The sequence below is a fragment of the Mesoplodon bidens genome (assembly GCF_964165515.1).
Source record: "Mesoplodon bidens genome assembly, chromosome: 19".
Classification (NCBI taxonomy): domain Eukaryota; kingdom Metazoa; phylum Chordata; class Mammalia; order Artiodactyla; family Ziphiidae; genus Mesoplodon; species Mesoplodon bidens.
The window spans coordinates 28,521,209-28,535,050 of NC_138179.1; the positions used below are offsets into that span (position 1 = coordinate 28,521,209).

The window sequence follows — 13,842 nt, forward strand, 5'->3', positions numbered from 1 at the left end:
GGCGTTTCGTTACCTGTACGTATCCAGAGTGGACAAGTGTGGGCCTTCTGGGTTGATTAGTGGTTCTTGTATCGATTCTCGTTGCTTCCGGGAAAATTTACCAGACAAAAACGGGTTTTTGGGAAAGCACTAAACTAAATCAGGGACTTGGGTTCACGTGACAGCTCTGCTACTAACTCCGTCACCTGGGACAGAAAAATGTTAACCTTCTTTCCTCTCTCACCTGAAAATTCAATGATTCCTAAAGGCCCCATTCAACTCTATAAATTAAAGATTTCCTTATAAGTACGCACAGAGTTTTAATAACTGATGCCATGTGATGAGTGAATGAAACCATGATGAGTGAATGAAAACCACTCAATGAATGAAAGCGGTAAAATGGTACAAGGAAGGTTTATCGGTAAGGTACCTTGGTATAGGTAATAGCTCTCTAATTTGTTTGAGTGTTGGAATGGTTAGTTGTAGTGTTTTTTTCGGGGAGGGGGGGAGCATTCTGTGTATAATGAGGCAAATTGCACGTTGCACAATAGACTGTTGTCTCTATTCAACAAATACTTTTGAACGTCCACTGTTTGCCAGGCACTGTGCTAGGCCCTCAGTATTAAGCACTGAACAAGACAAAACCTTTATATCCATGGAGCTTGTTGTCTGCTGGGGTTGATGGACAATAAATCTCTCTCTCTGTCTCTCTCTGTCTCTGTCTCTCTCTGTCTCTCTCTGTCTCCCTCTCTCTGTTTCCCTCTCTCTGTTTACAAATTGAATACAGTGTTATGAAAGAGCTTGAGAGAAGAAACATATTTCGGTTTGATGTTAGTCAAAGGCCTCAGCAGGTGACCTTGAAACTTAGATCTGAAGGAACAGCAGGAGGTAACATATAGAGGCCAGGGAAGAGCATTCTAGGCACAGGGAGTAATGTGTTCAGAGGCTGGGAGGCAAGAGTTTGGTGCCCTTCAAGAAAGAAAAGAAGCCCACTGTGACTCGGGCTTAGAGAGGTAGACAAGGATCAGATGATTCAGAGCTTTGTAGGTCACGGTTAGGTGTTATTCCAAGTGCAGAAACAATATTACTTTTAAAATTTTAAAGAGGGGTGATTTGATCTCTTTTTATGTTTTAAAAAGATCATTCTAGATGCTTTTTGGAAACTGGATGTGGCAAGAATAGAAACTGGAGATGGTCTTATTTAGGGATCCCATCCAGTCTCTGAATACCATTTTTAAATACCACCTATCTGCTGATGACTCCCAAATTTATACCTCCAGCTTGGATTCTCTGCCCTGAATCCAGATTTTGTATCCAGCCGTTGGTCCACTTTATACCTCTACCTAATAGATGTCTAATAGATAAATCTTTAGCTTACTGTATGTAAAATTTCCCCTTAGATTTAGTCCTCCTAAACCTGTACATCACTTTTTCTCATCTTAACAAATTACATTTCTGGCCTTTTAATTGCTCAGGCTAAAACTTTAATACCTTCTTGAACCTCTTTCTCTCCTACTGTATATCTGATCTGTTAGGTCTACCCCAGAATATACCCAAATCCAACCATTTCTCACCATCCCTGACCATTAACACCCTGGTCTAGGGAGTCATCTCTATTTAGGTTGGGTGGTTAAGGAAGTCCTCTGAGGGTTGTCATTCAGATCTCAGCTTAAACGTCAAGAGGAAGCCAGTTTTATGAAGATCAAGGAAGCAGCATTATTTTGCTATAGGCTTCAATTTGGTTTCCCTTCTTCCATTCTCAACGCCTCTGGTGTATTTTCGAAATGCATTCTGCCACACCTGTGTTCAGATTCCCTCAGTGGCTTTCTGTACGTGGCCTCCATAATCTAGGTCCCGTTTCTTCTCTGTGTTCACCTCCTGCTTTCTTTCTCCATCATTCTTCCATTTATATTGGCCTCCTTGTTGTTAAGTACATTCCCACCTCAGGGCCTTTGCACTTATTCTCTCTGCCTGGAAACCTCTTCCCACAGATATGTGCCTGTTTTGTCCCCCATCTTCTTCAGGTTTTTGATTAATTGACATCTTAGTGAAGCTTTCTCTGACCAGCTTGCTTAAGATTGTAGTCCCCAGGCCCTGCACTCCCATCCCGTCACCCTACTTTATTTTTTCTATAGCATTTGTCACCATCTGCCGTACTATGTGTTTTATTAGGATGGAAGATGATTTCTGTTCATGGCTGTATCCCCATGTCGAGATTAGTGCCTGGGATATAGTTACAATATTAGTAAATATTTGTTGAATAATTAAAGTAAGAAAAATATTAGGAAGTGATAAGTGCTGTGCAGGGAATATAAACAGTGATGTGGGAGCAGATCACCAGATGACAATTTGTGTTTGGATAGTGAGGGAAGGCTTGTCTGAGCAGATGGTATTTAAATTGAGGTCTCAATGAGGAAGGAGAGCCAGCCTTGCAAAGGTAAAAGGAACTGCATTCTGGCTGGAAAGAACTGGTAATACAAACATCCTGAGGCAGGAAAGAGCAGGGTTTGTTCAAGGACAGAAAGAAGGCTGAAATGTGCTGGGAGTGGAGGGCAATGGGGCATGTTTTAGAGGTAGAGATAGCATGACTTGAGTAATGGTTGGAGTGAAGGAAAACTGGGAAAGCTTTGGAAAGCTTAGAGCTTGAGGTAGGAGGAGTCCAGAGCTCTCTTCCGGCAGTTGTGAGTTTGCAGAAACTCTTGGACGTCCGCGTGGATATGTCAAGGAGGCAGTTGGATGTACAGGTCTGTAGTTCTGGGAGGGGATCAGAATTTGAGTTCTGAATCTGGACCTAGAAGTATTTTGCATAAATGATGGTTAAAGACACAGGCGTAAATGAGCTTATCTGTGGAGTACATATGGGATATGAATTAGTTGTGTTGAAAGGCTAAGTTACCGTAACAGAGAGACACTAAGTACAATGGCTCAAACAAGGTAGACCTTTATTTCTGTCTTGTGTAACCGTCCAAGTCCCTGGTCATCAGGTGGCTTTGCTTCACGATCATTCAGGAATCATTTTCCTCCCATTGTGTTATTCCTCTTTCTCTTAGGGTATAGTCTTGTGTTATCAAAGCCAGATCATAGTCCCTTCTGTCAGCTTTCTGACTCCTGTTAAGGGGAAAGAGAAGCTTTGGCCAGAAATGGCACATACCTCTTCTGTTCACATTTCATTGCTGAGGACCGAGTCATATGGTCACAGTTAATTAACTCAGGGGCTTCTGGGAAATGGAGAGAAGCTAGCCAGTTGTGTGCCAGGATACATCACTCTTACTAGGAAGGCCAGGTAGAACCCTCTACAACCCTCTACACTGGCCAGGTAGAATCTCCTGCCATGCTGTAGACAAGGAGAGAGTTCCGGGGTTAATCCAGCTTTTAGAAGTTGAGGAACATGAGTCATTGGCAAAGGAGAATCGGCAAGAAAACGCCAGTGACATAGGAGCACAATATCATGGAAGCTAAGAGAGGGTAATATTTCAAAAAGGAGGGGTAAATGGGGAAGGGGCTGGAAGGGGCCATTGGGCTAAGGGTGGGGGGGTTGTTGTTTTTAAGATAAAAGATGCTAAACACATTTGTTCTAGGAAGGATCCAGTAGAGAGGGAGAAAATGATACCGAAGAGAGGTTACTTGCAAGAGTGAAGTTCTTGAAAAGACCTTAGGAGTTGGGATTAAAGCCTGGCTGTATCAAGATTTGATTAGGATACACTGAAGCTGGAAATGGCAATTGATACAACCACTTGTTTAAAAGTTTAAAAATCTTCAAACAATGCTATAGCTTGTTTATGAATACATAAATATATTAAAGAGTAAAAATGATGGAAACCATAAACATTCAACTTCTGAAATTTTTTTCTCTAGGAAGAGGGGGAATGAGTTGAGGGAGGGACTTTAGTTGTAACTGCAGTGTTTTATTTCTTTTAAAAATTCTTCTGAAGCAAATATGGCATAATGTTAAGATTTGCTAAACCTGAGTGTTCCTCATATTAAGGTCTAGTCTTGCCTTTGTTTTAAATGTTTCATAATAATAAATTATTATTTCTTATAGAAGAAATAGTAGTGCAAAATAAGATGACAGAAATAAACCACGTTAAATGTAAATAGAATAAAATCTCTATGGCTAAGAAATCTAACAAAAGTCCGTATAAAGGTGGACTAAAAGATAAAGACTCAAGTTGGGTAATAAGCCAAAATGCACCTATTTACCAGAGACACAACCAAAACATAAGGACGTAGAGAAATTGAAAATAAATGGATGCAAAGATATATCAGGCAAATGTTAACTAGAAGAAAGTTTGTGTGGTAGATGAAATACTTTAAAGCATAAGATACCATTAGGGCTAAGAAGGCCTGTAGATTATGATAAAACGAAAAGGGTACTAGGAAGATAAACTTTTGAACTTGTTTGTACCTAAATCAGTTTCAAAAGGTAAAAAACAGAATGTACAGAATTACCAGGAGAAGTCAACAAATTCGTCGTCATAGTTAGAGTTTTAAGAATGTTCTTTTTTAGAAATTAAGAGCAGTAATCACAATAAAAAGAAATGGGCTAACCCAGATAATAAAAAGATGGTGATCTTCAGATTGGTTTCCTGTACTGTTTAAATGTTAAAAAGGTCATGGGAAAGTTAAAAGTAAAAGGATGAAGACACATATCAGGGATATACAAACAGAAGGAAAGCTAGCATAGTCTTCACAATAGCACACACATGAAAAAAAGATGGAAAAGTTAAATTTGTGAGGGAAAGGGAACAAGAGTCATTATTCACAGATAATATGATTGCATACATAGAATATTCAAGAAAATCTAGGCTTCCTTGGTGGCACAGTGGTTATGAACCCGCCTGCCAGTGTAGGGGACACGGGTTCGAGCCCCGGTCCAGGAAGATCCCATATGCTGCGGAGCAACTAAGCCCATGTGCCACAACTACTGAGCCTGCGCTCTAGAGCCCGTGAGCCACAACTACTGAGCCCACATGCCACAACTGCTGAAGCCTGCGCTCCTAGAGCCCGTGCTCTGCAACAAGAGAAGCTGCTGCAATGAGAAGCCCAGGTACCACAACGAAGAGTAGCCCCCACTTGCTGCAACTAGAGAAAGCCCGCACGCAGCAACAAAGACCCAACGCAGCCCAAAAAATTAATTAATTAATTAATTTGTTTAAGAAAAAGAAAAAACATAAGAAAACTAAAGTGGGCTGTGTCAGATCCCGTAAGTTTCTCACTTGGCTTGAGCTACCATGCTCCTTCCTTCCTGCATGTGATCTTGCTAGTGTGTCTGCATTAGAATTTCCAGTGTTTTGTGTAATAGAGGAGAAATGGTATAATTTTTTAAAAAATTAATTAATTTATTTTATTTTTGGCTGCGTTGGGTCTTCCTTGCTGCGTGTGTGCTTTCTCTAGTTGCGGAGAGTGGGGGCTACTCTTCGTTGTGGTGCGTGGGCTTCTCATTGCGTTGGCTTCTCTTGTTGCGGAGCACAGGCTCTAGGCACGCGGGCGTCCGTAGTTGTGGCTAGCGGGCTCTAGAGCGCAGGCTCAGTAGTTGTGACGCGCGGGCTTCGTTGCTCCATGGCATGTGGGAACTTCCTGAACCAGGGCTTGAACCCTTGTCCCCTGCATTGACAGGCAGATTCTTAACCACTACGGCACCAGGGAGGCCCGAAATGGTATAATTTTTTAAGAGACAGTTGTTAAAGCTTGAGTAGTAGAAGTTTTAGAATGTTTGTAAGTTTAGAATATTTGTATTTGATGCTGTGGCAGGGATACACAGGAAGTCAGAGATGTTACACAACCAGAGAACTCTGTCTTTTTCTTCCGGTTGCATCTAGTAGTGAGTGGCACATGGTAGTAATGTTAACTAGCGTCTTAAGTTTACTGTGTCTTAGCTCGTCTTGTAAGCCCTTTACAAGTACTTATGTTTTCATCCACAACCCTCTCAGGTAGTCTCCACCGTGGCTGATGGAGAACCACACTGGGCAAGTACATGTTCGGTTTTGGTATGCTGGCTGGGAGGTGCTCTTGAGATGTCCATTTACACACGTTATCTTAACCACACAGTAATTCTACAGTCCGAGTTTTTCACCAGAGGTAAAAGAGTGATTTTTTTAGGGTCTAGCAGACCAGGGTTGAAATCCTGCCTGTTGAAATAACTCTTTACTAGCTCATAACAGTGACCTAGTTTTGTAAATGAAGGAAGTTGAGACTCAGAGAATTAAAGTAACTTGTCCAGCATCACATGGCTGTTGAATGGCAGAGCCCAGATTTGAACCCAGGTGTTCTGACCTTGTCTCTCCTTAAGCTCTGAGCGTGCTTGACCAAATGCTGTTCAAAGATCACTTCCTGAGAGAAACTTCCCCTGACAGCTGCCCTGCCCCACTCCAGGGCAGCTCACCCGATGTTGCGGAACTTTGAACACACTCACCTGTCAGAATAGAGCTGGTGTGATTTTTACAAGGTCTGGAAGGGGGTTTCTGGCTGTAGAAGTTGGTCATGGTGCTCTCTTCTCTTCCAGTGAAAGGCAAAGAGCAGGAGAAGACCTCAGATGTCAAGTCAGTTAAAGGTGAGTCAGCAGGTTGCAGTGATGAACTCTTTCATCCAGTTACGTTCTCCCTTCTTTTCCCATTAACCGTCTCTGCCTTCTTTTATGACTGTGACATATTTCCCTGTTAACTTATATACTCTTCAGCACCCACCATATAATAGACTTTTACTAAGCATTTATTGGTTGTCCTAGTGATTTCAGTGAACCAATGTCATCCTTACTAATCACACATTTGATTGTTCCCCAAAAGCAATTAGTTGACTGTATTTAAAAAAAAAAAAAGCAAAAAATACTCTTTACTGAGTAGTCTGACAACTGGCTTATGAAGCCTGGTTTTCTGTGGTTTATCTGGAAGTATGGATGCTTACAGTTTTCACTTCCTTATTACTTTGGATGAATGGCCTTAACCTAAAATTTATTTGGAGTCCTTTATTGAAATCAATATATTGTCCTTATTTATAGGCAAGAGCATGTTTTTTTTAGATTGTAATCTCTGTAGTTTTGACTGATTTCATTATGTCAATGTACAAAAATTGAAAAGGGAAAATTATAGTGAAAATTACTTTCATGACCATTACGTACAGATTTCATAGATGTAATTTATTTACGTGAATTCTAAAGATTGCCACTTATTTAGATTTTTCTTTTAAATGTTTGTATGTTGTGTGGCTAGCATTGAGTAGTAACTCCATATGCTCAAATTGCCAGAGGGACACTAATTATAACCTAGAGGTTTGTAAGATTAGGGAAGAAGTAGGGTAGCTTACAGCCTTATTTTCTGCTTATTTCTGATAATTTAAAGCCAGTTGGTTCATATTGCCTTTTTTAAGGAGAATTTGATTGATATTGGTAAAGACTTCAAGCCCTCAGCAAGCAGAGGCTTGTGAAGACTAGCCTTGATTGCAGTAGCAGGGGGACTTTGATGTCCGAGGCACACTAGCCTCTGACACTGTGACCTGGGGGAACTTTCCTCATTTGTACAATGAGGGGATTGGCCTACCTAACTCCTCAGTCTGTCCCAGGCTAAAACACTCCATGCTTGTACTCTATTTATGACGTACATAGTCTGTGCCCACGTTCACTGCCTTAACTTCAGAATAACACAGACGCAGCAGGGAAACAGGCCCTCAAGAAGTTTGCAGTCTGATTAGAAGGACATACTCAGACCCAGAACAGTAGCAAATAAACCAAAATCATAATAACTATGGTTTATTGAGCACCTGTTCTGTTCTAGGTGTTAGACAAAAATTGTGGCTGTAACAGTGAACAAAAAAGACTTGGATCTAGATCCTGCCCTCGTTGAACTCACAAATTGGTGGTAGGAAGAGGAGCATGAATCAGATGATGCACAGATGGCTTGGGCTAGATCAGCAGTAATGGAGATAAAGAGATCTGGGGCCTCCCTGGTGGCGCAGTGGTTGGGAGTCCGCCTGCCGATGCAGGGGATACGGGTTCGTGCCCCGGTCCAGGAGGATCCCATATGCCGCGGAGCGGCTGGGCCCGTGAGCCATGGCCACTGAGCCTGCGCATCCGGAGCCTGTGCTCCACAACGTGAGAGGCCCGCGTACCGCAAAAAAAAAAAAAAAAAAGAGAGAGATCTGGACAGAGCCGTGTGGGAGGTGGAATAGATAGAGCTTTGTTCTCGATTAGGTATGAGGGCGAGGAAGCTAAGGCTGGCACCCAGCTTTCTGTCAGGCCTAACACTGTGGCTGGTGGAGAACCACACTGGGCCAGTACCTGTTCCTTTTTGCTATGGTGGCTGGGAGGTGCTCTTGAGACGTCCATTTACACATGTTATCTTAACCACACAATAATTCTGCAGTCCGAGTAACCAGATGAAAGAGTGCTTTTCTATAGTCTAGCAGACCAGGGTTGAAATCCTGCCTGCTGAAATGCCTCTTTACTACCTCATTGTTGACTTAGGGCAAAGCACTTAACTTTGTTCTGTTTGTGTATTCATCTCCAAAATGAGGAAAATACTGGCCTTGCAGCATTGTTGTGAGAGATAAATGAAATAATGTACCCCCAAAAAAGTACATCGAGAAACCAGTACAGGGCTTCCCTGGTGGCGCAGTGGTTAAGAACCCACCTGCCAATGCAGAGGACACGGGTTTGAACCCTGGTCCGGGAAGATCCCACGTGCTGCGGAGCAACTAAGCCCGTGCGCCACAACTACTGAGCCTGCACTCTAGAGCCCACGAGCCACAACTGCCGAGCCCATGTGCTACAATTACTGAAGCCCGCACGCCTAGAGCCCATGCTCCGCAACAAGAGAAGCCACCGCAATGAGAAGCCTGCCTACTGCAACAAGAGTAGCCCCCTCTCTCCGCAACTAGAGGAAGCCCACATGCAGCAACGAAGACCCAACTCAGCCAAAAATAAATAAATTTACTTAAAAAAAAAAGAAAGAAAAGAAACCAGTACAGTGCCTTGTACATAGTAGGTTTTATATTGGTAGCTATTACCATCTAGTTTTAACAGAGTAGGCCCTTGATATGTTGGATTAGTTGTTAGTTATTAGTATTACAGGGAGTTCAGAGGAATTTGAGATCAGCAGACGGTTTCTGGAGCATAGGGAAGCCTTTATAGAAATGAGACTTAATGTGTATGAAATTTGAATGATAAGAAGGATTTGAGTGAAAGAGTCAATTCTTCCTCTTTGCCCTACCAGCCCAGCTTATTTCTTTGAGTATATACTGGGCAGAAGGACCTTCAGACTACTAAAAGGAAATTTTTAAGATAGATTGAGGTCACATTGTAGAGGATCTTAAAGACCAGAAAAGAGTTGAGACAGAGAAAACAGGGAACCACTATGGGCTTTTGAGCAGGATGTTGATGCTTTACATATGGCATTTATAGAGGTTAGTCTGGAAGAATCATGTAGGATGAAGACCCTAGAAGTGCTTTGCTGTGATACAAGAAGACCTGTACTAAGGGTGTGGTGTTGAAAATAAACAGGTCAGTATCTTGAAGGAAAAGTCAACAGATCTTGCCAAGTAAACAGGTACAGTGAGGAAGAGTGGGTCCAAGCTCTTGAGCTTTAGGGACTGGTGGATTGACAGAGATAGGGAAATTAGAGGAGAATTAGTCTGGAAGAAAATGTTTTAAGTTTGACGTTTGGAAAAATTGGCCTTGAGATGGTAAAGATGACAAATGAGAGGTTGGTTAGTAGCAAATAATTAGAGCCACAGGCTGGAAGTCGAGCCCAGAGGTCAGCCTGAGATCAGGTCAGGGTCCCCTCTGCCTCCAGCTCTGCAGGGGTGAGCCCTTGGAGCTGGCACCGGGAGGGCCCGAATCAAGCACATGTGTGAGACTTTCCCCTTGAATCAGCCAGAGTTACAGTTAATTCTGTTTTGTCTATTTTAGATAATTTAGATTTTAGATATCTGTTTTAGCTAAAGTTTTATCTATTTTACAGACATATCAAGGTCCCACTTAAGTTTATTTGGGTGGGGGGAGCTTACAGCTAAAAAAAAAGGCTTGGAAAATATTGCTCTAGTAATAACTGAAGGTTTGAGAATAAATGTGCCTTCTAGCAGAAGCAGTAAAAGAACAGAGAACCTTGGGAAGCGGAGGAGTGGTGGATGCCATGTCTGGCCCCATGGGCGCTGATACGTGCATTAAAGAGGAGAGGGAGGAGCTCTTGGGAGAGGAGAAGGGGGAAGAGTGCGGGACCACGAGGCCTTGGGGCTGGGATGCTAGGAGGGCGAGTGTGAGAGAGGTGGCTCTAACAGAGAAGTTAAAGAGAGAAGAAGGCTTGCACAGATGAGTTAGTATTATTTCACATCATCATACACGTCTAATTAGGAAACAATCAGAAAGTCTCACTGTTCTTGATGCAGGGTATTTGTATCTTGTCTGTACAAAAACCTAGATGTTATTGTTTATAAACCTACCAAAATGATTCTGCTCCCTTCAATTTATCATAAAAATAACAAAAAACAACTTCCTTCTAAAATTGAAAAAATCATTTGAAGACAACTCCATTGCATAATTCTCCCAACTCTTATTGAGTGACTGATAAATACATATGCCTAAGATAAACATTCTCATCTGCTTTATCCTGTAAACACATCTCACAGTAATAGATTGAATTACAGTACTATGTATTCTTCATAGAAGGTATTATGTGGTGTCACTCAGATTCTGTGTCTGGGAACCGTTTGCTAAGATGGAGAGCACTTATCTGTTGACCAATTTATCATAAATTGACTGCTCAATAAAATAAGTGGTGCTAGTAGGCAGAAGTTTAGTCATCTGAGAGTACTTATATTGAGGGTGTGGAATGCTCAGTGACCTGTATGTTTCTAGCCTTCTTGCTATAGCAATGCACAAAACCAAAACTTCTTAAAAACCTTTCATGAGAGTCTTTGATATTTGTCTAGAATAAATGGGATAGGTGGAATGTTAATTCAGCTGTAGCAACAAGTTCATAGGGTTACTTTGACCATATTATAATATGAAGTTGATGATTTCCTGCTAACACATTGGTGACTAACTTCTTTATTCTGAAGTCAAAAGGATGATATTAATATTTCTTCAGACTACTAAAGAAAATATGTGAATTTTTAAGTATGCTTCATCTTTAGGCAGCTTGAACTTTGATCAGTTTTTATTAGATGGTGGAATTTTGTTACTCAATTAAAAAGTAAAATAAGTATCAGGAGTATTTTTCTAATTTTTTTCCCGTAAGCTTTTATTTTGGAATTTTAATTTTGTTCCTTCAGCAAGCATTAAGGAATTGAAAAGGGTCCATGTTTCAGAATGTTTGCTGCCTTTGGTACTTTCTGTCTTCAGTAGAGTTCTCAAAGAGAACTCAAAGAAAGATCTCTCTCTCTTTTTTTTTTTTTTTATTTTGCGGTACGTGGGCCTCTCACTGTTGTGGCCTCTCCCGTTGCGGAGCACAGGCTCCGGACGCGCAGGCTCAGTGGCCATGGCTCACGGGCCTATCCGCTCTGCGGCATGTGGGATCTTCCCAGACCAGGCATGAACCCGTGTCCCCTGCATCGGCAGGCGGACTCTCAACCACTGTGCCACCAGGGAAGCCCGATCTCTCTTTTAAGTTACATTTTTGGCACAGTATTTTGAGAATTACAAATAATACTAGGACATTTCTTTCCAATTTTCTGCTGCTTGGTTAATTTACCGTTTCCCCAAGTATTTTTGTTGAGTGTATGTACTTAAGAGGAGTGTTACAAAATCTAATTTTTAAAGTTCCCTTAAAGCCCTCTTAGGAGACAGTTTTAGACTATCAAATTGTGTTTAATTTTTTACAATTTTTTGAAAAATTATAGCTTCAATATCCGTACATTCCCCACAAAAAAGCACTAAAAATCATGCCTTGCTGGAGGCTGCAGGACCAAGTCACGTTGCAATCAATGCCATTTCTGCCAACATGGACTCCTTTTCGAGTAGTAGGACGGCAACACTTAAGAAGCAGCCCAGCCACATGGAGGCCGCTCATTTTGGTGACCTGGGTAAGTGACTCTGAGTTTTTGTTAACTTCCTAGGAGGAGGGAATGAGTATAATATGTGAAATTCCGAGGATACCGAAGGATACCGAACTGTGTAATTGGATGGGACTTTGAAAAAAATGTTTTAACTGAAATAACAGCTATAAGTGTAATTAATGGATGACTCCATGTTGTGTTTCTATAAATATAAAAAGCATGCCCAGTAGAAAAATGGGCCATTTCCAGAAGAAGAAATACATTTGGCCACTAAATATATGAAAAGGATGTCTCACTGCAGTAATACTAGTGAAACGCAAATTAAAATAATGAGTTAATGTTCCCCCTAACACACTGGCAAATATTTAAAGTTTGATAATTGGGATGTTAATGTAGATGCAGAGAAATAGCCACTCCTGTATAGCAGAAGTATAAATTGATATAGATTTTTTGGAAGGCAGTTTGCAAGTATTTATCAAAAGATAAAGTATAAGATGTAGCCCTCAGATATGCTCCCATATGTGCACAAAAATGTATGTACAAGTATGTATGAGGCTATTCATTGCAGTAATGTTTATGATAGCAAACAATTAGGAACAACATACAAATATCCATTAATAGAGAAGTAATCCAATTATGATATACCCATTCTCTGGAATACTATGTAGCTATATGAAAGCCTTCAGAAGACATTGAGAAATGTCTAAGATATGTTAAAGTGAAAAAAGGTGGTCACATAGTGGTATTTATAGTAGGATCTCTGTTATGTTAAAATAATTCCTCCCTCTCCCCACAAAAAAAGAAAAGACGTGCAGGAGATCCTTGTTTTCTGAATATTTGTTGCCCAAATTTCTGTACTTATAAAAATTGTATGTCAGTTTATCATAAATTGAAAAAAATCTGTGAATGGATTGACTTTACTAAAATTAGTCCCTCTTTTTTTTTTTTTTTTTTTTTTTCTTTTTGCGGTATGCGGGCCTCTCACTGTTGTGGCCTCTCCCGTTGCGGAGCACAGGCTCCGGACGCGCAGGCCCAGAGGCCATGGCTCACGGGCCCAGCCGCTCCGCGGCATATGGGATCCTCCCAGACCGGGGCACGAACCCGTATCCCCTGCATCGGCAGGCGGACTCTCAACCACTGCGCCACCAGGGAGGCCCCAGTCCCTCTTTTGATATCTCTCTCTGCTTAACATTTGTGTGTATTCAGAGCTGAGGTGTCAGTCTTTGTGGGTCACCCTCAGCAGTGCACTGCAAATGACATTTGTGTTGGTCACAAAGTAAAATTGTAAGTTTCACTGGATTACTCGTATGTCTGGTGGGAATGTAAAATGGTAGAGCCACTCTGGAAAACAGTTTGGCAGTTTCTTATAAAGCTAATCATGCAGTTACCATATGACCCAGCCATTGCAGTTTTAGGCATTTATCCCAGAGAAATGGAAACTTATGTCCACAAAAAATCTGTACACCAGTGTTCATAGCAGCTTAAAAGCCAAAAACTGGATGTCCTTCAACAGGTGAATGGTAAACAAACCGGTACATTCATACCACAGAACACTACTCAGCAGTAAGAAAAAAAGAATAAGCTGTTGATACACATAACAGTTTGGGCAAATCTCAAGGGGATTATGCTGAGAGAGAAATGTTACTCCATTCTGGGGATGGCAGAGAGGTAGAATGGGAGACAGAAGAGTGCTTGCCATTGCCTGGGGTGGAGGAGGCAGCTGTGAGAGGCCGCATGAGGCACCTTTGTGTCACGGGGCTGTTCCGTGTCTTGGTGGTGTTTACACGTATCTACACATGGGACAGAATTGCATAGGACTAAATACACAAGTGAGTGCTGGTAAAACGGGGGAAATCTGAATACGGTTGGTGGATTGTGTCA

At 41.5% G+C, this 13,842-nt stretch overlaps 1 protein-coding gene across 9 annotated transcripts in view; it reads left to right on the plus strand.

Moving 5' to 3' along the window:
* AKAP10 (A-kinase anchoring protein 10) overlaps positions 1-13,842 on the plus strand; it is a 61,240-nt gene that overhangs the window by 1,467 nt on the left and 45,931 nt on the right. For 6 of the 9 annotated variants that reach the window (XM_081218760.1, XM_081218758.1, XM_081218762.1 and 3 more), the window contains exons 2-3: positions 6,482-6,529; positions 11,806-11,988. In XM_081218760.1, coding sequence (XP_081074886.1) covers positions 6,482-6,529; positions 11,806-11,988 — 231 coding nt within the window. Of the gene's footprint in view, positions 1-6,480; positions 6,530-11,805; positions 11,989-13,842 lie in introns of those variants that run through there. The other 3 variants (XM_081218761.1, XM_081218759.1, XM_081218764.1) reach the window with 2 other exon arrangements.